At 37.4% G+C, this 25,732-nt stretch overlaps 1 protein-coding gene across 1 annotated transcript in view; it reads right to left on the reverse strand.

The window, feature by feature from the left end:
• Positions 1-13,026: 13,026 nt before the first annotated feature.
• Positions 13,027-25,732, reverse strand: part of aacs (acetoacetyl-CoA synthetase) — a 34,030-nt gene continuing 21,324 nt past the window's right edge. The window contains exons 11-18 of the mRNA XM_058776495.1: positions 23,847-23,911; positions 21,612-21,734; positions 18,329-18,442; positions 17,578-17,703; positions 16,988-17,057; positions 16,780-16,838; positions 15,861-16,063; positions 13,027-15,757 (exon numbers count right to left, since the gene is read on the reverse strand). Of these exons, the coding sequence (XP_058632478.1) occupies positions 15,620-15,757; positions 15,861-16,063; positions 16,780-16,838; positions 16,988-17,057; positions 17,578-17,703; positions 18,329-18,442; positions 21,612-21,734; positions 23,847-23,911 (898 nt within the window). The 3' untranslated portion in view covers positions 13,027-15,619. The remainder of the gene's footprint in view (positions 15,758-15,860; positions 16,064-16,779; positions 16,839-16,987; positions 17,058-17,577; positions 17,704-18,328; positions 18,443-21,611; positions 21,735-23,846; positions 23,912-25,732) is intronic.

Raw genomic sequence — 25,732 nt, forward strand, 5'->3', positions numbered from 1 at the left:
AATAAGTAAATTTAACGTGGCCAGGTAGAGTTTGATGAGTAATTTCTACTTAATTTAAGTTTACCCTACAATGCTCAAGTACATTTCACTCAGTCACAGTTTGTAAACTTTACTTAAACAACATAGCACTTAAAAAAAAAAAAGCCTACAAAGCATGTGGTTAAGTTACAAGCACGTATGTAAGCAAGTAGACTGCTCATTATTCATTTTAAGATAATGTTGACTCTGTTACGTCCCCTGGCGATATTACGGGGTATAGGGAATAACATTAATTGCTGAGGTCTGGTCTCGACCCGATACCAGTGTAAGCAATAAAAACCAAAGCGCTAAAGGCAACAAACTAGTGTTTATTTACAATATTTGCAGTGGGAAAATTCTTGTCCCCGAGCAGTTGACAATAACATTTACATAAAGAATATTAACGAAAGAAATCAGCCCAAATAATTAGGGGAAAGGAAGAAGGGAACTGGGCAGCAGTCAAACAAGAGAAATAATCAAAACATAACCCTCTAACTCAGTTATCAAATCTAAACTTAACTAAAGAGAAACAAAAAAGAAAAGAAAATCTTCAGTATCCAAAGATACCCTAAACTAAGCTACTCTCACTAGCAAAAACAAAACATACAGCAAATGAGGCACGCCCCTTACCAAGTGTATTTAACAATCATTCACTACGGGATGTACAATGTAGATCACGTGATATTCTTACCTTTCCTCTCCTTCTCTCCCCTTTATATACACACAAATAGTTACCAAATGAAGTTTACATAAAAATAAAGCTTAATGTACAAAACACACGCAAACCAATAAAGCTTAACCCACAGTATACAGAAAGAACTTCAGCTAAACAACACAATCTCAAAACAACTAGCAACAGACACAAAGCAAGCCATCTCCCGCATTGTCTCAGCGTCTCCCTTTTATAGATCCAGCTGGTCACTAATTAGGGCGAGATAGATGACATCATCTCCTCCAACGATGATTGGCAGAAAGCAGGACAAATGGCGTAGCACTAAGAAAGTAAAAGTAAAGACAAACAAAAGAGAGACCAGAAAAGCAACAAACAACACCACAAAATGGCATCAGCCGTAACACTCTTCCCCTTAAGAGTAAACATTATGAAAAATAAATAAATACAAAAAAAAATACAAAATATTACATTCCTAATCTTTCCTAGACACACGACAGGGCATCTGCTACCACGTTCTCCTGTCCTTTTTTGTGTCGAATCTCCAAATCATAACTCTGTACCACCAGAGCCCACCGCATAAGCCCTTGATTCTGATTATACATACGGGACAAAAAAGTGAGAGGATTATGATCAGTAAAGACAACAATAGGTAGATTAGTAGAGCCAACGTAAACTTCGAAATGCTGTAATGCAAGGAGAAGTGATAGAGCCTCCCTCTCAATAGTGGAATAATTGAGTTGATGTTTGTTAAATTTCCGAGAAAAATAACAAACCGGATGATCAACCCCAGTCACATCCTCCTGTAACAAAACAGCCCCAGCCCCTACCGCACTAGCATCGACTTCCAATTTGAAGGGGCGTAATAAATCTGGGGCAGCCAGGACAGGTACACTACACAAAAGCACCTTTACACTATCAAAAGCATGTTGACATTCTTTAGTCCATACAAATGAAATAAATTAGTGAGAGGGCATGCAACCGTAGAAAAATTCAGACAAAAACTACGATAATATCCTGCCATCCCAAGAAACCTGCACAACTCACGCCAGGTTTGTGGAGCAGGAAACTCAGTGATGGCAGTGATCTTAGCCTCCACAGGACGAACCTGCCCCTGTCCCACCTCCTTACCTAAATAGGTGATGGTGGCTTGCCCAAATTCACATTTCGCCAAATTAAGAGTTAAAGATGCAGCTGCCAAACGTTCGAAGATGAGTTTTAATAAAGCAAGATGTTCTACCCAATCAGAAGAATATACAACTAAGTCATCAAGGTAGGCATTACAATTTGGTACACCAGCTAATACAATGTTCACTAGCCTCTGAAAAGTCGCGGGCGCATTTCGCATCCCGAAAGCCATAATAGAGTACTGAAGAAAATTATCTGGAGTAACGAAGGCTGAAATTTCAGAGGCACGAGGGGTAAGTGGGACTTGCCAGTATCCTTTAAGCAAGTCTAACTTGCTAACAAATCGGGCTGATCCCAGATTGTCTATACAATCTTCCATCCTCGGTAAAGGATACGAATCAGGAATGGTAACACTATTAACCTTTCTGTAATCTGTACAGAACCGATAGGTTCCGTCAGGTTTAGGTACCAACAAACAAGGGCTACTCCATGGGCTACAACTGGATACAGCCAATCCGTTTTCCACCAAGTAATCAACTTCTGCACGCATAACAGGATCGTTTCATCATATTAACACGATACGCATGCCGTTTAATAGGCGCAGAGTTAGAAACCTTGATATCATGTTTTAAAACAGTCATCTGGGTAGGCACATTATGAAATAATTGAGGAAAACCTTTAACCAACTGCATGATGTCCTGTTTTTGAAATGAAGACAAATGAAGAAGATGCTGAAACAAACTCTGTAGCATCACAGAATTTGACAACCTCGCCCCCTGCAGCCCTGCATTACGCAGTATAACTCCGTCCTCATCAACATTAGTGTCACCGCAAACGGGATTCACTCGTTCACAAATAGCAGTAGTAACCACAGGAGCACCTTTCTGCTCCACAGCACCTGGAAGGTTTTTCCTCGAATGAAAAACCTTCAACATATTAACATGACATACCCGAGTCTGACGCTTCTGATCAGGTGTATCAATGATATAATCTGTCTCGCTTATTCGTTTCACAACTTTATAAGGACCAGCAAAATGAGCAGCCAAAGCTGATCCGGGTACAGGCAGAAAAACAAGTACCTCATCACCAACCAGACCAGATCAGCTGGGCTAAAACCCAGGGACTCCTGCACGGTTTCTCGCGCAGCAAATAAAACGAGCGGAATTCCCTCATCCCAGTCTCTTTCCCTGTCCATACAATACTTCCTCAGCATCGCCTTTAAGGTCTGATGAAAGCGCTCCAGTGCTCCCTGACTGGTAAGCACTGGAGGGTCGATGAACTATGGACAGTGATTTCAGCACTTGAGTAAACTATTTAGACAAAAAAATTGTGCCTTGGTCCGTTTGAATGATTTTAGGGAGCCCAAATGTAGAGAAAAACTTTATAAGATGTTTAGTAATAACAGAAGCCGTTATTTTACGAAGGGGAATGGCCTCTGGGAAACGTGTAGCTATGCACATAACAGTCAACAAAAACTGGTTACCGGCCTTCGTTTTTGGTAACGGTCCAACACAATCAATAATTACGTGCTCGAAAGGTTCCCCAATAGCAGGAATAGGCACCCACACAGCCAGCACCTTTTGGGGTTTGCTGCTGTTTTCTTTTTAAAATTAAACAATCAGCAATTACATGACCAACTTTATGGCAGTAAAAACACTCACGATCAACTTTAGTCTGTTTTGGATTACTCTTACCTCGTGTGAGGGAGGATTGAGACGAGGGCAGTAAAGTGGATGGAACGGACTCCGTGCGTACTGGTGAAAACACTCTCTTGTGCCTTAGCACAAATTCATCAGCCAACACAGCAGCATATGACAGAGATGCAACTTTCTGCTCATTCAAATAAACGACTACAAACAAGACTTAAACTCTTCCAACAACATCAATTCCTTCAAAGAGTTATAATCTACTGCCTTAGTAGCCGCACACCACTTATCAAACAAAATGCTTTTCTCACGAGCAAATTCCACAAATGTCTGTTGGCTATTTCTCAATAGTGGAATAATTGAGTTGATGTTTGTTAAATTTCCGAGAAAAATAAACCGGATGATCAACCCCAGTCACTGGGGGCTCGTCTAGGGGTATGATTCTCGCTTGGGGGTGCGAGAGGTCCAGGGTTCAAATCCCGGACGAGCCCCCATTTAATGTTACGTCCCCTGGCGATATTAAGGGGTATAGGGAATAACATTAATTGCTGAGGTCTGGTCTCGACCCGATACCAGTGTAAGCAATAAAAACCAAAGCGCTAAAGGCAACAAACCAGTGTTTATTTACAATATTTGCAGTGGGAAAATTCTTGTCCCTGAGCAGTTGACAATAACATTTACATAAAGAATATTAACGAAAGAAATCAGCCCAAATAATTAGGGGAAAGGAAGAAGGGAACTGGGCGGCTGTCAAACAAAAGAAATAATCAAAACATAACCCTCTAACTCAGTTATCAAATCTAAACTTAACTAAAGAGAAACAAAAAAGAAAAGAAAATCTTCAGTATCCAAAGATACCCTAAACTAAGCTACTCTCACTAGCAAAAACAAAACATACAGCAAATGAGGCACGCCCCTTACCAAGTGTATTTAACAATCATTCACTACGGGATGTACAATGTAGATCACGTGATATTCTTACCTTTCCTCTCCTTCTCTCCCCTTTATATACACACAAATAGTTACCAAATGAAGTTTACATAAAAATAAAGCTTAATGTACAAAACACATGCAAACCAATAAAGCATAACCCACAGTATACAGAAAGAACTTCAGCTAAACAACACAATCTCAAAACAACTAGCAACAGACACAAAGCAAGCCATCTCCCGCATTGTCTCAGCGTCTCCCTTTTATAGATCCAGCTGGTCACTAATTAGGGCGAGATAGATGACATCATCTCCTCCAACGATGATTGGCAGAAAGCAGGACAAATGGCGTAGCACTAAGAAAGTAAAAGTAAAGACGAACAAAAGAGAGACCAGAAAAGCAACAAACAACACCACAAAACGGCATCAGCCACAACAACTCAATATAGTTATTAACTAAATGAACACAGAGACCTCAATACTTGGCACATGATACACAATGACGGTGACAATCAGTAAATGGTATTTGAGTGCGAACGGGTCATTTTAAGTAAAAAATGAACTCCAGATGTCACAAAACAGCAAGTTACTTCACCTAACAACAAAAGCAACCATAAAACAGTGTAAATACATCTCGAAAACAGCAAAAAAAAATTACCTTATTAATTATTCATGCCCAAGTGCATGATGGGAACAACGGGATCATGATGTTGATATTTACTTAAACAATATTTGTAAAAATAACAAACAATTCCAAGTAAAATATACTTATAAGTTCAAACTTTAAATTCTACAAGCTTAAATTGAGTACTAATATTGAATTTACTCTTTTATTTAAATTCTCGCCTGAACTAAATTATTTAATGTAGAAATTACATTTGTTTTTCTGTAGTATTTACTTCACCACAAAATCATTTTTATCAGTGTACGTATACAAATGCAACTGGTGCAATCTAGCAATCCTTGTAGTGTAGTGAAAATTTACTTTACTGTACACTGTAAAAAATCTCGTAAAAAACTGGCAGCATCAGCTCCCAAACAAAAAGTGTAAAATGAAAGTAAAATATCTTAATTACACACACACACACACAAAAAAGATACATAACAAGGAAAAATCTGTAAAATAACTGTTTTTTAATGAACATTTCTGTAAAATTATTGTTTTTGCACTTTACTTCAATTAAGATATTTTAATTTTACTGTTTTACTGTTTTTACTGTGAGGTTGGATGGGGTTTGTGTTTGTGTAATTCCGTGCTCACAGATAGTTTCATGTATGTATGTATGTATATGTATATATATATATATATATATATATGCATGTTAATATCCGTAGGTTTGTGGCCTCAGCAGCTTTGACTCAACCACACCTGGGTCTGTCAGAGAGGATTACACTGCTGCCAACAACATCACCAATGCAAAGCGGATTTAGGAATGATTTCCCAACTCCACCAGCACACAGTGACTTAATTTATTTGAGCTTTTCCACCAAACTGAACGAATACATAGATAACATTAATCAGACGCTGAAAGGCAAAGGCTGTTAATGTAGAAAATTGTAAAATTGCTGAAACCAAATATATAGTTACTAACAGTAAGTGATTTGACCATTTTTATTCAACATGAAATCAAAATTCACTTTATTTACTTACACATTTCTGGTCTTAGCAAACTTGAATTTTAAGTACAGTTTTTCCCCAGTTGGTCATTTTAAGCCATTATTTATTTATATAACTCGTTAACAAGAATATTAAATGAATAGTTTACTCAACAATGAAAATTTCCTGAAAATGTGCTCACCCTTAAACCATCCAAGATGTAGATGTGTTTGTTTCCTCATCGAAACAGATTTAAAGAAATTTGGCATTTGCTCACCAATGGATCCTCTGGAGTGAATGGGTGCCGTCAGAATGTCCAAACAGCCGAGAAAAACATCACAATAATCCACAAGTAAGTGCAAAACTACATGTTTGTCCATCCCCTGTTCTCCTCTCACACCAAAACCAACCTACATATTTGTTTAGAACTCTTTTGGACAGTTTTCTCTTGTAAACGGTCCTTGATCTGTGCATATTTCTCTCCTGATTTAGATGAGGCAACTTTTTCAATGGAGAAAGCAGTATTACGGATAGAGGAATCGTAAGGCAATGGTGTGAAGTTAAAAATGTCTTGGTATAACAAACATAACAAACGAGCAATTTGTGGATTATTATGATGTTTTTATCAGCTTTTGGATTCTTATTCTGATGGCACCCATTCACTGCAGAGGATCCGTTGGTGAGCAAGTGAAGAAAAAACTCATCTACATCTCGGATGGCCTGAGGGTGAGTACATTTTTAGCAAATTTTCATTTTCCTTTAAAATGCTCTCAATAATGCAAAGCAAAATACTGTATAATTGTATAAATACAACAGCAACAGCTAAGGCACAGTTTTAATCACATTTCTCCAGTGCTTCTGCAGGATTCGGTGACTGTGACCTCTCACTTTTGTGTGAACTCTTTTCCTTTCCTGCTTTTTGAACCATTCCATGAGTGCTCTTAAGTAAACTACTGACCAAAGGCCAGGTGAGAGTGAGAGTGAAATATGAAGCATGTCGGGCAGCTCTCAGTGGGAAAAGACTATTATGGCTAGCATTACATATTGTGAGCATTTTAAAAGGTACTTTTGAGTGGCCCTGAGTGGTGATGACACGGCTTTTAAAATGACTTTTATTTTAAATTTGCCACATGTTTCGACATCATCTCAATATATGCATGCATGTGCATGTGTGATAAGGACGCTGCATGTGTAATTTTGAATGCAGCATGTCTGTGTAAGTGTGTGTGTGTGTGTGTGTGCTGGGGCTGTTCTCTCGGCAGCAGCTACAGGCTTTTGTACAGTGAAAGTAATGGAGTGGAAAATGCACTCGGCTGCTCTTTATTCGACACAACTACATCACCAGCGGGAATTCTCCACTTTCATCTGTTTCTCTGATACACACGTGAACTACACCACCTGCCCACGGATGACCTGACATCCAATGCTTGATGTTTGCAGCACATGCATGTCATCAACATACATACATGTATTCTACAACAAAGAATACAGATCAGAGCACACTGACATTTGGCCCCATTATTCATAATCACATTTAACCACAGCAATACGAAAATCATAACATATTATATGATACATTACTGTTCAAAAGTTTGGGGTTAGAAAGGGGTTTTTATTTTATTTTATTTTTAATGTGTTTGAAAGAAGTATCTTGTGCTTAAAAATGCATTTATTTAATTAAAAATAGAGTTAACAGTAAAAAATTATTACAATTTAAAATAACTTTCTTTTTTTATTTTAATATGTTAAAATGTAATTAATTCCTATGATGACAAAGCTGAATTTTTAGCAGTCATTACTCCAATCTTCAGCGTCACAGTATCTAATATGTGTCGAATATATAAGAAACATTTATTTTTAGCAGTGTTGAAAACAATTGTGCTGCTTAATATTGTGTGACTCATTTTTTCAGGATTCTTTGGTGAATAAAATGTTAAAATGGACAGCATTTATTTAAAATAGATATCTTTAAACACTATAAATGTCTTTACTTTGATCAGTTGTCGCTCTAATCAATTTAATGCATCCTTGCTGAGTATTAAAAAAAATAAATAAATAAAAATCAAATAAAAAAATCGTACTGACCCCAAACTTCTCAACAGTAATTGACACAACTTTTGGAATATGCCAGTTTAGTACTGAAATTAATTTTGCTCCATTAGATAAAATATTGATGAAAATACTCACCAATATCAATCAAATAAATGAAGCTAGAATTACTTTAGTTATTTTGACTAGTATTTATAAACAATAACTTTTTTAAATTTTAAATAAATGTTTTTGTATATACATCATTTTTATAAACATGATCTGTTTATTATCTATTTATCTGTTTATTATCTTAAATATATATAGTGTGTGTGTGTGTACAGTATACATATATACATATATACATACACATGCATACACAGACATAAAAATGTAAAAACTGAGTTGAATCTCTCATGCAGAGAGCCATTTACTTTGAGCATTCTGATGTAGAGCATTTCAAATCGGTCAATTATGAAGTTCCATGATGGTTAGGATGCTCCCATTTAAGGTAGCAGTAGAAAGTTCACCGAGTTTTGGAGCAGAGCTCATATGTATGCACATATTCTGTATTGCGGTTTTAATCAGAGTCTACATCAGAAGGTTTTTCCACTATGCTGTGATTTGTCATGATCAGGGATATCAAAAGATGACTTAACGGCAAGCGGGAACGTCCTTCATCTCGCCGCTCCCCCTCTGTTCATGTATCTGTCAGACCTCGTCTCCTTTTTCCATCCGCTTCAAAATGAATACCCCCTACCCTTCCATTTAAACACGCACTCACACTTAAATGTAAAACGCTCTCTGCGAGTGGCCGGTCGACAGATTACACGTTGAGCAGAGGCAATTTGCTGACAGACAAGCCTGAACATTTCAATCATCTCTAGGAAGACGGGTGACAATACTTCACACGCACTCGTGCACCTGACCCTCCAGCCCTCTCCTCTTCCTTCCTTCTTCAATGAGCCTCAAAATTGAACCCGCACAAATTTGTCTCGTCTTTTCTTACTATAAATGACAGCATTCATATGGGGATGGTGTTGCCTGATCTTTGAAACCTTTCATTTAAGTTCAGTCTGTCTCTCTCTCTTTCTCACTCTCTCTCTCAGAGATAGGATTTCATTTTGATCATCACATTGAAAACATCATGGTGGAGTGTGAGATGAATCTGGTTTAAAATGAGGCGGCCACAGCGTCTCACTGCACCTTTTATTTTTGAGAGGAGTTCTGGGATCCTGCTGTGACCGGCTGTCGAAAAATGTAATTTTAATTTTACTCTATGTCCAAGAGAACAGCAATAAACCTTGCTTCCAGAAGGCTACCAGAATACGATTTTCCATTACATGTAAATGCTTATTCTATATAAATTTCATCAAATTCATGTTTCATAATTCAATATGCTAAGGGTTGGACCGATATGGGTTTTTTAAATGGATTCTCAGGGGTCTGATCTAATAAGGTCGGGGACAGCAGGGAAAAAACAATGCTAAATGCTAATAATAAAAAGCAACAAAGCAAAGCATTTTCGGACAGAAAAAGAAATAGGCTTGTAAACTTTTTAAAAGAAAGCTTCGGATATCTTTTGTTGAGGTCTGCATATCTGAACAAACTTCCACATGTTCCATGATATATATATAGTGGTATACCAAAGTTTGGGCACCCCTGTAAATTTTCATGATTTTCCTTTATAAATCATTGGTTGTCTGGATAAGAAATTTCAGTTAAATATATCATATAAGAGACAAACACAGTGATATTTGAGAAGTGAAATAAAGTTTATATGATTTATGGAAAGTGTGCAAGAATTATTTAAACAAAATTAGGCATGTGCATAAATTTAGGCACCACAAAAGAAAAATTAACTCAATATTTTGTGCATCCTCCTTTTGCAGAAATAACAGCCTCTAAACGCTTTCTATAGCTTCCAATTAGAGTCTGGATTCTGGCAGAAGGTATTTTGGACCATTCTTCTTTACAAAACCTCTCCAGTTCAGTCAGGTTTGATGGTTTCCGAGCATGGACAGCCCGCTTTAAAATCACACCACAAATTTTCAATAATATTCAGGTCTGGGGACTGAGATGGCCATTCCAGAACGTTGTACTTGTTCCTCTGCATGAATGCCTTAGTAGATTTTGAGCAGTGTTTAGGGTCGTTGTCTTGTTGAAAGATCCAGCCCCGGCGCAACTTCAACTTTGTCACTGATTCCTGGACATTGTTCTCCAGAATCTGCTGATATTGAGTGGAATCCATGCGACCCTCAACTTAAACAAGATTCCCAGTCCCTGCGCTGGCCACACAGCCCCACAGCATGATGGAACCGCCACCAAATTTTACTGTAGGTAGCAAGTGTTTTCTTGGAATGCTGTGTTGTTTTCCACCATGCATAACGCCCTTGTTTTGCCCAAATAACTCTAAAACTATTTTAGTTTCATCAGTCCACAGCACCTTATTCCAAAATGAAGCTGGCCAAATGTGCTTTAGCATACCTCAAGCGACACCGTTTGTGGAGTGTGCAGAGAAAAGGCTTTTCCGCATTACTCGTCCATACAGCATCTCCTTCTGTAAAGTGCGCTGAATAGTTGAACGATGCACAGTGACACCATCTGCAGCAAGATGATGTTGTAGGTCTTTGGAGCTGGTCTGTGGGTTGACTGTGACTGTTCTCACCATCCTGCGCCTCTGCTTATCTGAGATTTTTCTTGGTCTGCCACTGGCCTTAACTAGAACTGTGCCTCTGGTCTTCCAATTCCTCACAATGTTCCTCACAGTTGAAACTGAGAGCTTAAATCTCGAGACAGCTTTCTGTATCCTTCCCTAAACCATGATGTTCAACAATCATTGTTTTCAGGTCATCTGAGAGTGGTTTTGAGGCTCCCATGTTGCCACTCTTTAGAGAAGATGCAAAGAGGAGAAACACTTACAATTGGCCTCCTTTAAATACTTTCTCATGATTGGATTCACCTATGTATGGAGGTCAAGGGTCACTGAGGTTACCAAACCAATTTTGAGTTCTAATAATCAGTGCTAAAGGTATTGAAATCAATAAAATGACAAGTGTGCCTAAATTTATGCACATGCCTAATTTTGTTTAAATAATTATTGCACACTTTCCATAAATCATATAAACTTTATTTCACTTCTCAAATATCACTGTGTTTGTCTCTTATATGATATATTTAACTGAAATTTCTTATCCAGACAACCAATGATTTATAAAGGAAAATCATGAAAATTTACAGGGGTGCCCAAACTTTGGCATACCACTGTATATATATATATATATATACACATACAGTATATGTATACTGTATGTATATATATACATACTGGGTGCACAGTATTTTTGGCCATGACTGTATATATATGTATATATATACAGTCATGGCCAAAAATACCGGCACCCTTGGTAAATATGGTCAAAGAAGGCTGTGAATATGAATCCTTTTGATCTTTTATTTTAAAAATTCACAAAAATCTAACCTTTCATTGGATAATAAGAATTTAAAATGGGGGGAAATATCATCATGAAATAAATGTTTTTCTTTAATACACATTGGCCACATTTAACGGTGCCCTTTTATTCAATACTTTTTGAAACCTCCATTTGCCAGTTTAACAGCTCTAAATGTTCTCCTATAATGCCTGATGAGGTTAGAGAACACCTGACAAGAGATCAGAGACCATTCCTTCATCCAGAATCACTCCAGACCCTTTAGATTCACAGCTCCATGTTGGTGCTTCTTCTCTTCAGTTCACTCATTTTCTACAGGGTTCAGGTCAGAGGACTGGAATGGCCAGCAGAAGCTTGGTTTTGTGCTCACTGACCCATTTTTTGTTTTTGACGTTTGTGTTTGGATTATTGTACGGTTGGAAGATCCAAACATGGCCCATTATAAGATTTCTAACAGAGTCACTCACTTGTTGATTTTTTTTATCTGTTGGCATCTGATAGAATCCATGATGCCATGTCATGTGTCGAAACATGATGTCCAGGACCTCCAGCAGAAATATAGGCCCACAACATCATAAATACAGCAGTATATTTCATTGTACACATGGGGTACTTTTTATCCCTGTGTTCACCAAACCCATCTTGAGTGTTTGCTGCTAAAAAGCTCATTTTTTAGTTTGATCTGACCATAGAAGCCAGTCCCATTTGAAGTTCCAGTCGTATCTGATAACTGAATATGCTGGAGTTTGTTTTTGGATGATTAAGGGAATTTGGGCTTTGTTTTCCCTCCTATTTATATTTCTGTGAAACAGGAAGCCATGGCTGGATAATTTCATGTTCATAATCACCCTGGAATGCTCAAAATTGTGAATATGAATGGGAATATACTTCAGAGATATTTTACTCATAAGAATTTCTAGGTGTGCCAGTAACTGTGTCCAACGTGTATTTGAGAAAAACATTTATTTCATAATGATATTTCCCTCCCATTTTAAATTCTTATCCAATGAAAGGTTAGATTTTTGTGAATTTTAAAAATAAAATATCAAAAGAATTAACAATGCAGATTAATTTTCACAGCCTTCTTTGATCATATTTACCAAGGGTGCCGATATTTTTGGCCATGACTGTTTATATATACATATAAAATTAATGTGAAAGTGACGTGACATACAGCCAAGTATGCTGACCCATACTCCGAATTCATGCTCTGCATTTAACCATACCCTCAGTCGTGGTATTAAAGGCTGTACATTCACTCGTCTCCCCCCCACCTACAATTCCTGTAGGCCTGAGACTCGACCTCCCAATCTTTGGATTACAAGGCCAACTCTAACCATTAGGCCACGACTTCCCAGTCGTATTATAATAATATTATAATATTATAACAAGTATTATAAAAAAAATTAAAAAAAAGATTTCTCAAAATGGCCAAATATCAGCTGATTAATCGTCCTGCTTGATATCCAAATAATTAAAATAAGCATTAAAATAATACTGCAAATTCATTAAAAAAAAAAAAAAATTCACTGCAGTCCAGAATAATTTTTTAGTTCTTTAATTAGGAGTACAATAAGCATTTTTATACATGAAATACATGTATGCTCCTAGTGGACATAACTGAAGTGGTCCAATGATATACAGCATATGGGCATAATATATTCATAACAAATATATTCTCAACTATATTAGTTATCATTTTTCACATTCTGCGATGTACAATAATATTATTTCAAAGCAGGAATATTAGATTAGCCACCAAGAAGAAAGCACCTTTCATTTACTAGTAGTACACCAAATATATTTAATGTAATACAATAAGGAAAATTATTTCCAGTATTTCCATTTCCTTGTATCAAAAAGAAGAAGAAGAAAAAAACGGTAATAAAATGGAATTGATCTCCATGGAATGTTCATGAAATTGCCAAGTATGGAAAAATTAAATAAATGTCGGGGAACAAATATGTTTGCGACAAGCCATAGATTACAGTGAAATCCACAGTGACTATCAGTACTTTCCTCATGTCCACAGTCCCAGACCAGGCAAGTCCTGTCAGCAAAACTGAGCAGATACGGGGCATATGGTGGCACAAGGGTGGGCATGAGGTGAAACAGACCCGTCTCTGCTTGTCTGAAGCGGAAATAAGGACTGATTTAATTCAAGCGATCTGCACAACTGCTTGCCATCTGCACCTCTATTCTGAACCATTTCAATTTGAAAGAAATGAGCCTTTTAAAGGGCCAGTCCACCCTTTTGATTTCATTATGCCTATCCTTTATAACGTATTTAAAAAACTTTTTTTTTTTAGATCTGTAGTGTGTAGTTTCTTTTAGGAAACCAAGTAAGGAGTCCTCACTGAGGTCAAATGGATTTTCTCACAGGTTAAAAATTCACTTTTCAACGTGTAACAAACCTAGATTACATTACCTGAACCAAACAGACCCCAAAAAAAAAATTCTAACTTGTCCCAAAAATATGACCCATTAAAACTTGAAATTAACATCAATACTAGCCTGCGAGGCTTCTCTGTTGTAAACAACTGCTGAAATAACATTACTAGCGCAAAATTATTTTAAAATGAATAAAATGCAGCACATTTTCAGGCTTTCGTTGCGAGCAGTTGCAGCATATCCTCTCTCAGGATTTTCTGGATGGTTGCTTGCCGTTGATAAACGTTTCTGTGATATGCTGCAAAGCGAGTGTAAATGCATCATCAGTACACGTCAAAGAGCTTGAATCTGATCCAACATAAATCAATATTTTTCTATTTTTCGCTGTGGATTTAGATACATTTCGACTGCCCAGAATTCTTCCCTTCACTCCTAATGCAAACATTATAATCTAATAATCTAATGTTATACTGTTATCTGGATATCATGTCACTGAAACAGTCTTGCTGAATTTCAAAACCAAACTCAAACAACAAACAAAGCGGCTTTTCCCATATGTGTGCAGTGTTCCGATGATAAATGTGTTGGGTTGAAACATGATGGAGGACGCCTCGTGGGCAATGCCTACAGCAACAGTCCATGGACGTGTGGATGGGAAACATGAAAAAAGTAAGCCAGTGTATTTGGGGACTGCAAAGATAAAGCTATATACCAAAGAATGGCTCAAAGAAATAAGATGAGCTTCAGTTGTTGATGAAAACTTGATGTAAGGCCAAATAGTGTCATTGCGAAGGGCCATCTAGTGTAGCACGCAACATGCAGCTGGATATACGGAATCAAATATATACAGTATATATGTAAAAATATATGGAAATCTTTTTGGCCAGTGAGCTTCGGGTTCAAATCCACGCTCAATAGACAACAGAGAGTAGTTCTGGACAGTACAATATACTCCACAAATACAGCAGATGTGATGAATCACTATTTACTCATAGGATATTGTTCAGAAATATAAATATATTCATGTTTCCAGACAGGAAGTCAGGCTCTGGGGGAAAATTTGAAAAAAGTTGCATTGATTTTATTACGGCAAAAGGTCGTAATCTGGAAACTGTACCAGTGATACTTTGCTTCGTAAATGTTAGCAGTTCTGGAAAACACTTGGTTTGATGCAAAAAGTCAGTATTACTAGAGAAATTGCTCTCATCTTAACAAGAAAAATAACCTTAAATCCACAACATTCAGTAACATCCGTGTATTTGATTCCTGAAGATTTAGGAGAATAAAGTGTCATTTAGAGCTTAAAAAAAGATTCATGGCCAGATTTTCCTATACCTTTGTTAAGGTTAAAGTGACATTGTATCAAAAAATGAGGGAAGATATGGGACTGACATGGTAGATAAAAGACAACTGATTTGTGAATTACTTGGGAATACCGCTTGGTGGACGCAATAACAGAAGAAGATAAAATGTCCCTTTAAGATCCAAGTCGGAATCGCATAAAATGGCACTCAACTTTCTATCCAAGAGGAACCAGTTACACTTTTGAGGAAGTGCTACATGTACAGACTCCATCAGTTCCAATGGGTAGCTGAGTTTGCCACAACAGGTAGAGAAAACTAGGAACTTTGATGTTTGAAAGCTCTAGAAATTCCTCCAGATGGTCCGAAGTTCCAACAGGTGTCCAGAGAATCTGAACCCTTCGAAGGGACCCAGAAACGCAGGACTTTTAGGAGTTCAGTTGCACCTCACACAAGCGCTCAGAAGTTCAGGAGTTCAGGTAGATTCTTGTAGAGGTCCAAGGAGTCAGGGTTTGAGAAGGCCCCACGCTGAGTGACGTCCTTACCTGCGATCACCTGCTTTACTGCGACTTCGACCTTCTTTCCACTGATAGTGTACTGCAGACGGAGGAAATGAAAAGTCAATCAGGTGGAAAAGTACAGAAAATAAAGCAAGTGAAGGAATTGCTACACAAAGAATGAACGTGCAAATTGAGCTCACCGGGATGTCTTTGGTCTCCAGTATCAAGGCTGGTATGTGTCGGGCAGAGAGAGCTACTCTGATAGCGCTGCGGATCTTCCCCACTAGCTCTTGACTGAAGCTCTTATTGGGTCCCATCTTCAGGAACAGAATCACCCTCTCCTCTCCATCACTGCTGTACTGAGGGACACAAAGGCTGTCGGAAACTTCCTCAAAGGCTTCCACTGGTTAAAGAGAGGCAAAACAACATTAGCACATTCTAAATAATTATCACCACATGTAATTAATATTCTATACAATTTTTGTTTAAATTAAGACACTAAAAAAATTAAATTTATGGAATGACCTTAAAAAAAAAAAAAATTCAGAATGGAACATTATTAATTTTTTTCTTTTAGTTTTTCAAAAGATAAGATCACACTTAATTGTTTTATTAAATTATAATTTTTTAAATACTAACTTTAAGTGAGCTTTAAATGACAGCAAAGGTAATCTAAACAAAAATAGGTGGAATAAACATACTCAATTAAATTTTTAAAATCAGCTGATATGCATCCGATATCATAGTTTCCACAAAAATATTAACCAGTTTTCAAACCATTTCTTGAGCACCAAAATCAGCACTTCAGCATCACGTAACACTGAAAACTCTGAAAATTCAGCTTTGCATTACAGGAATATATTAATAATAATTATTTTAAAATATATTAAATTAGAATTTAAGATTTTAAATTGTAATATCTCACAATATTTATATTTTACTGTATTTTGGATCAAATAAATGCAGCCTTAGTGAGCATTTAAAACAAAACTTACTGACTCCAAACTTTTGAGTAGTACTAATACATTGTATTTGATCAAAATTAAAACAATTTTGAGAATTTAGCCTGCTCCAAACCAGGAAAAAAAAAAAAAGAAAAAAAAAGTATTTATTTCTCACCAATGTTGTAAATTTCTGAGCTCCCAAAACGAACACCATTAGGATTCAAGGTTCCGTCACTGAAAATACAGACAGAACAAATACTGCTTTATACCATTACTAATCTCACAGTGTCATCATACAGCAATATTACAAGCATCTAAGCATAAACTTGAGAAGATGATCAAAATCTTCAACACAACAAAGCAGAACAAAAAGCGAGACTTACCTTCTCCCCAGCATGACGACTCCTCCCGTTTTTGGATTTATCTTACAGTAATCACCGTGGGCCCAGACTCCTGAATGAGGAGATACACACAAATATATGGATTGGACAAATAGTTATAGAAAGAAGCAGAGAACGCTAATGAAGCTGAACTGTCCTGATCGGCCTTTTCCTACTTCTCCAAACTGACAGCAGTGAGGCTTCAAGAAGATTTTTCTTGTGCTAACAAAAGCTGGCAGGTTCTTTTTTTTTTTCCTTTTCACCCTCAGAAATCATTTAATCAATACGGCGGAAAAGCTGCAGCCTCTTCTGAACACACTGAAGCGGCATGTTTGTTTTCCAAATCAAAGGGATGACTCGTTTGCTTTCTAAATCAGACAGAAAACACACTTCACTGTGACCACTTCACAGTTTAAGAGCTTTGAAGGAAGGTAGCACAGTGCATCTGTGAGCCTCTATAGGCAAATGAGTATATAGGCAATGAAGCAAAGCATTTTGGAATGATGCCTATAATGCCTATAATGCCTTAAATGCTGTCTATGGAGGCAGCTCACCAGGTTTTGAAAGAGATCTAAGGTGATGTCAAGGGTTACCTGGGAAGGTAGAAAAGTAGGCTTTGTGGTATTTGCTGCCATTTTCGTCGTTCCAGAAATGAGTGGGCTGGCACGGGATGGGCTTCAAACACACCAGCTCCCCACTCTCGCCCCAAACAGGATTACCTGAAATACACACCAAACACAACAGGTTTATTAAAGCAAAAAAATTGCCGTAATAGTTATTTATTAATCCAGAATTATTCTGCCAGGTAAATTAGGTTCTCAGCATTATTGTAGGTGATATTGTAAATATATAGGCTTTAAATAATATATATTATTTATATAATAAATCTACACTACAGTTCAAAAGCTTGGGGTTAGTGAGATTTCTGTGAAACATTAATAATGTGTAATATTACAACAATTTAAAATAACTTTTCTATTTAAATATATATTTTAAAATGTAATTTATTCCTGTGATGGCAAAGCAAAATTTTCAGCAGCCATTCAGACTTCAGTGTCACATGATTCTTCAGAAATCATTCTAACATGCCGATTTAGAGAAACATTTCATATTATTTCAAAGGTTGAAAACGTCATGCTGATTAATATTTTTGCACAAATGACATATTTTTCAGAATTCTTTGACGGTATATATACATTTTTAACTACTTCATATGTGAATCTAAATCAAACCAGATTTCAGGTCCAAAACTATTCATTTTATATTAAAAACAGTAAAATAAAATAAAAGACGACCTCTATTTCTTGACCATAATATCAGAGATAAACATGAGCTATATCTCACCTTCACAGTTCCAGGACTCCACGGCCATGCCCAGATTTCGGGCCTGAATTTCCCCTCTGTAAACAGGCACCGTCATGTTCTGACCCATAAAGCATGAAATGATGTCTGTGCCACCTGAGGAAATATTAAAAGATGTTAATATACAGTTTTTAAAGATGATCAAAATCTTCAAGGCAAGAAAATCTCACAGGTTTGAGGAGAAATTCAATATCAGACATCCTTCATGTTTCAGAATATCTTCACAACAGATAAAAAGCTCTAGAAATGTTAATTTACTTCTTGGGAACTGATGGGATGTTTTCATTAATGCAAACTTGTTGGCATAATTTGCTGATAGCTTTGTTCTCCGGTCTCCATTTATGGATCACAGCTTCTATACCGCAGCTCTTCCCTATTGATTTGTTTACCAGACACAATAGAACCAAAAGGAAGCTGAACAAAGGTGCTCAAATATCTATTTGGTCCAACAAACTCAGGCCTTTCTTCAGGAATGAAACTGGTTTACGTGATACTTTTTTTCCCTTATAAAATGCTTGTTTTGTGACCTCAGCATGCCTCAAACAGTCTTTTTGATGGCAGAGAAAAGCCAAAAACACAAGCAATTAGCCATTAGCGTAATACAAATGCAGCAACATTACAAAATTAACTGCATTTATATTCTAACTTTCCGGTAGCAAACAATTTTGCAACTTGCAGTTTTTATATCACATATGTGTGTATCATAAGGTCAGCTGAAATTGCATAGAAAACAGATAATCAGATAACAGGCAAGTCTTCATAAGTGATGAGCTGAACTGAAAAATTAGCCATTAATATGTGGATTTTAAGTGCAAGATTCTCCTCAAACCTTTGCTCATCCATGACAGCAGCTGACCTAAAAGAGGGAACTGACTGAAGGCAATAGACACGATATAGCGCCCTCTGTGGCAATGATCAGAAATGGAACGGGTACTTATGTTATGAATCGCATTGACAGAATTAGAATCTTAACAATACACAAACTTATGCTCAAGTAGCTAGAAGTGTGTGAGTAGTTGTACTTCAACAGAGTAAGTTTAGGCCTATATTTAATGAGTCACCTAGCATAAAGACCAAACCTACAACATGTGTGAGCAGCTTGGATGCTCAGTCATTATAATGCTTGCACAGAGAAGGGTGGAGAGAGAGAGGGAAAAAAATAAGACACAGATATTTGATATTGCAACCAAAAAAAGAAAAAAGCAAGACAATCAATATTTCAAAATAATGAGGTTTTGTGGAGAAAACAGGGAGAGGTGGTGTCGAATAGAGTAAAAATAGGTCTCAGAAATTGACGAATGTAACGGTTGTAAAGTCCATTTTAAAAGAAACAGAAAACAGGAGAGAATAAAGGTGGCAAAAGAGAAAAAGGTTGCTGGGACAACAGATATATGTGTGTTTATGTGTGTATGTGACAGATGGTAGGTGATATCGGGGGGGTCTATTGGATTCAGGTGATTCTGGGTGGCTGAAAGTGTTAAAGTCTCCTGCCAGCTGCCCCTCTGCGCTCAGGAGTCTGGCTGGCACAGTAACAGGAGCGGCGGGAAACAAGCCCTGTCACATATGCTCTGCTTGACATTGGGGTCAAGGTCAAATCTGCCTCGGGTTGGCAGAGGTCACGTATCTGAGGGGAGGCGTGCGCAGCGCTGATCCCGGACAAAGCCGTTTCTCAGTATCTCACAGGGCCAACAGGCTATCTGAGCTCAAGAGCTGAAGACAAGCATCACGTATCTGCTCTGCTGTTTTCCAGCACACATCTTTAGGTAGCCTGACATTTCCAAAACCTCTGGAGTCAAGAAATGTCCGTCAAAGCCTTTTTCTGAAAAGTTATGAGGTTCATGTGCTCTGCAAACGTGTCAGAATTCAACGAGATTGCTGTCATGGTATCAAATGTGAGCCAAATGGCAAATCAAAAAGCCTTCACGGCAGACATATGCAAAAACGTCTTCAGAACGCATCAAAATCCGTCACTCATTTAAGACAATTAGATAAAATTCTCGACTTTAGGTACACATTAGGATCATTTTTTAACAAAATTCTAAGAGTTCATTGACTAAACTCTTCCAAACATTTACCATGCCAAACCATAATAACCATATTAAGCATAATCACATTTAGAACATTTCTCTTAGTCGGCGCCGATAGCCTTGTGGGCAGCGCGCCGACATACAGCGCTGTGTTCGCATCCCGACCCGAGGACCTTTCCTGAACCCCCTCCTCCTCTCTCTCTCTTTCTCATTTCGCTTCCTGTCATATCTGATCTGTCCCATCACAATATAAGGCAAAAATGCCAAAAATAAATCTTTAAAAAAAAAAAAAGTTACTTAATACAGTTATTGTTACTACTGTAAAGCCATAATAAATTCCAATAAGTGTGCATTTAGTATAATATAACTGAGAAAAGACAAAAAAAAAAATCTATATAAAAATATCATAGCTGGAACTTCTGTTCTGTGAAGAGGTTATAAAGAATCAGAAATATTATTAACTAATTTGCTGCATGTTCTGTATGGTGAAACAGTCATAGTTGTGCTTTATTCTAAATACAACATGACTACTAACTCATCAGCTATCCGTTTTATATAAATGCAATGTAATAAAATAGCAAAGACTGAAAATATCACAGCTGTAACTTCCTTGTTTTCTTTGCAATAGTTCATGAAGGAACACGCGCTGCACATAAGAAGTTAAATAACAAACAGCTCTGAAAGGTTCAATCTGAATAACATGACTCTAGCAGGCTGCCGCTGACCTGCCATGAGAGCAAAGCTCATCTGGTGAAACCGCAGGGAGAAACTGGGCACAGGTGGTGTGTGAGAGAGACGTGCTGCGAGACCCCAGTCACAAACACACACACATGCACACAAAATCAGCAGTCCACCACAGCTGTTAACGCTGATGCTAATTTGTTTCCGCAGGGCCCTGCAGGCATGAGATCACACTGCGACACACACACACACACACACACACCGTACTATCAAGTGAATCTGGAGCACTGATGATTGGAGGGAAACTGAAGAGTGGGCTGATCAGAATAGAACAGAGTAATAAAAATGAAAGAGAGAGAGAAAGAGAAAGAAAGAAAAGGATGAAGGAAGGAAAGGAAAATTAAGTAAAAAGAGTAAGATAAAAGAAAAACAAAGATGAAAGAAAGAAGGGAGCAAAAGAGTAGAAACAGAAGGAAGAGAAGGAAGGGAGGGAAAATGACAGGTGATAAAAGTAAAGTAAAGTAAAAAAGTATAATAAAATAAAATAAAAGGCCCACCTGATATGGATCCCAGGAGCACGTTGTTCTTAATACAGCTGTACACATACTCATAGCTCTGAGGCTTCAATGGAGATCCTGTAGAAAGGAGTGTATGGAGGGTCTGCAGGTTGTGTGTGTTTGCTGTGAATGGACAAGAAAAACAAAATCTATTAGTTAAAAAAAAAAAGTTCCTAAAGGAAACGCTACTGCTTGCAAGGCCTCAAAAGATGATCAACAGTAATGGCCACATATATTTAAATTCAGATCAATCTACCCATGTTTTCATTCTGTAACTAACATATTTAATGCTTTATGAATGCCAGTTCATGTCAGCTTTAAAGATGAAGCTTTGTGCGTTTGAGGTATTGGAGGAGTTAGGGGATTTATTTGTTTTGCATATTTTTTGTTTGGTTTTGTTTTGCAATAACTATAGCATGTACACTTCTATTCAAATCAAAATGTAAAATGTCAAGTGCATTTGGATACGCCCCAAAATCCACATTATATTATAAACAGTCCTGAAGTATGAAGCTCAGCTCGCGGTTAATCTACTCAGAATGTCTGTAGTCTGGAGGCAGATGGGTATGGCTCACAGTGATCAGAATTATGAAACACGGTTAAACTGTGCTGAAATGTATGCAGGCGACATGCCAGGCCACCCGTCTGGGGTCCCGTGTAGAGAGGGTCTCTCGCCCCGGTTATCAGAGCCGGTGCCACACCCCACAGGCTAACAGGTGTCGCTCTGAAATGTCAAGCAGCCAAAGGGAGCAGCAGAGGGCCAGGAAGCACGTCTCTGACCCCCGACACACAATCCACTGAACCACACACACACACACACACACACACACACACACACACATGCAAAACAAATAAATCCCCTACCTCCTCCAATACCTCAAACACACCAAGAGCTTCATCTTTAAAGACGACATGGATTGGCATTCACAAAGCACTGAATATGAATATAAATTTTGTTCTTCTGTGGAACACAAAAGAATATATTTTGAAGTATTTCGAAGCTAGTAGCCACTAACTTCCACACAGCATGAGAAAAATACTATGGAAGTCAATGGCTACCAGCAACTGTCTGGTTACCCACATTCTTTAAAATGTCTTCTTTTGCATTCAGAAAACACAAACAGGTTTGTAACAAATTGAGGGTGAGCAAAAGAAGATGGAATTTTTATGTTTGGGTGAACTATCACTTTAATTTGACTAAATATTAATTTAATGTAACAATAATTCAATATGACTGAATATTAATTAAATTTAATTTATACAGCATCAGTTTCGTCCAAGTTGTCAGGGTTTGGCTGGTTAGCATTGGTACAAAATTCTTTCCATTGATGAACATTCTTGTATAGCTGCATATCCCGACCAAACAGGGTCGATTTTCATTTCAAGTTGTTTTTTTAATCCCTGCACAAGAAACCACAGGTGCTCATAAAAGTGTCTGCAGGAGTTCCTGCAGTAACTCTTTATTTAAAAAAAAAAAAAAAAAAAAAAAAACACTAATTTGATCGCTCTCATGGGCAGTCGTTACGCATAAACTCCATCTTCCACTGTAAATTGCATTTTAATTCACTTTCAGTTTGTCTCATTATTGTTGAATATTTACAAGCACGTACACACGGTTTAGTGAATGAATCAGTGCCATCTAGAGACTGCTGGGAAAGTGGGGAAATTAATGTGTACTAGGGATGTCAAAAGACAGCACTTTGGAAGCAAATTGAAACTAACAAAAACCATACACATACATTTATTAGTCTTTAGACAGTATCGGAAGTACCAAGTACAGACCCAATGTGGTGCATATGCCTCACAGATGCACATGAATAGTCAAACGAGTGCAACAAAGTGCTTTCTGACAAAGGTAAACAGTAGATTTGTAAACAAGCAAGAAATAAATGTGCCAAAAAAATCAGAACATTGGACTTTGCAGTGTAAATGTATAATAAACTAGCCACTGTCTAATATGTCATTAAAATTAAGCAAAGAACATTAATGACTGGAAAATTCAGTTGCCTCACTAAAAATACTTTTTAATTTTGATAATATTAATATTAGACTCTTTAAAGAAGGGAATGATCAACAACATATTTGTTTTTGCAGTGGTATCAACTTGATATTAAGAAATACGAAACCTCACTGGTGCTGGTACTGAAATATTGTATAGTGACAATTCTATTATGACAGAAAAAGTGAAGAAACGAAAGAGAAAAGACAGAAGGATTGTTATTCATTGCAGCTCACCGGGTTTCAGATTTCTCTCCTCCAGCACAGCCAGCCATTTCGCTCCAGTCCCAAAAATCGTGATTCTGTCAACAAATGATAAAACAAATGGACAAAAATGGATGTTAACAATTATTTGTATATTTTAAATGTGTAAAAGCAAAATTGATTTCTTAGAGCTAGCCAAAGCAAACTGAAATTTAGGAGGTACAATACAGGGCAGGCTGGCAGCATCCTTAAGGAACCTGAGGTACGCATACGTCTGGCTGGGAATCACGTCTCTGAGAAATATGAAAACCTAATTTCCACAGCACTTTAGATTTTCACGCTTTCACTATAGAACAAAAAGTGGAACACTTTCAGTGTCAATGAGGTGGAATTGATCTAAATGGCCTGTTGACCTGCAGAGGCCTTGGTCAGCCATCTCTTGATGAAATCACTCGCGGTCAGAAATCAGGGGCCAGGGGTCAAGCCAATGCAATATCTGAAGAGCACAGACAAGCTTAAATGCTGTCAACACGGTTGTGTTAGTGTAATCTCCATTTGTCTAGCTCAGTGTAATACTGTGTTTACTGCAAATTTACAGTACAGCAGACTTTCTACTACATAGGGTGTATAATAAATGAAACTGCCCATTGCTAAATATAATTGGAATAGACCTGTAAGTATAACCAATAGTTTACAATTAAACATAGTGAAAAAAAGGATTTCTATGTACTTCAGTGTTCACAATGCACAACTTGAAGATGCACAACAACACATCAATGTGTCAAGTATAGAGCAACTACTCATTTTACATTCAAAACGTTTAACCAATCACAGGGAACTTGCCTAAAGTGCAAAATGTATAGCATTAAAAACATTTAAGCTTCAAACAAAAAAGAGAGTCAGGTAAAACTAATCTATATTTGTCTTGGGCAGTCCAAAATATCAAAAGCTGCACATAAATGTAATTAAGTATCCATCTAAACTTATAATGTCATTCTCTGTTTTTGTTCTTTTCCTCTCTATAGTGTCCAAAAAGAGACGTCCACTATGTGGATAGGTGCCATGACAAGGTCCTGCTTGCGTGTGATTTGGTGGCAGCTGGCAAGGCCTGGTTAGTAATGGGTCGTTTAGGATGTAGGAAGAGAATTGTATATGAAATGAAATGAAGCGTGATTTCACAAGCAAGATATCAGTCAGAGAAAAATGGGAAAACTTGCCAGTACCAATCTAATGATATGACCAACCACTGATCTTCCTTCCGTTTATAGCATCATGGATCTCTGATTTACTGCATAGTCTGTCCATAGAATTCATCCTGGGGTTGTTCATTTGTCTAATATTTAAAGAAGTGAAGCTCGTCTAAATATTCAGACAGCTAATTTCGTACAAGCCACATAATTTTGGCCCCATCTGCACATGGAAAATTACAACTGGCAAATGAGACAATTAAGCAAGTTTGGAATATAGAAGTAAAACCTCAACCAAATGCAATTCAGTTACATCCGTTATAATATATAGGTGTATACCAGATCTTAACCTGATATTGACTAGATACTTAGCTTATTGGTGAAATATCTGGGTTTATAATCATCAGGCTGGAGGTTCAAAGGGGAGATCCATCAGCACTGAGAAATGGCACTCAGATGCAGGTTTCTCCAAGGCTATCCCTTTAACTCAACGTGTCAAAGTCATGGAAAGTTTCACTGGCGCCAAATGTACAGTGATACATAAATATTTTAACTGGATTGTAATAAGCTCATTCTTGACTTTAAAACCCAGCTCATTTCAGATCCCGGACGAGCCCCCAGTTATAAGTCCCAGCTCAATGTGTCTATCAGGGGTGTCCAATCCTGCAGAGTTTAGCTCAAGCCTGAAGCAACTAATCAATCTCTTCCAAACAGGTGTGCTGGGGTTAAACT

Source organism: Onychostoma macrolepis, chromosome 05, assembly GCF_012432095.1.
Source record: "Onychostoma macrolepis isolate SWU-2019 chromosome 05, ASM1243209v1, whole genome shotgun sequence".
Taxonomy (NCBI): domain Eukaryota; kingdom Metazoa; phylum Chordata; class Actinopteri; order Cypriniformes; family Cyprinidae; genus Onychostoma; species Onychostoma macrolepis.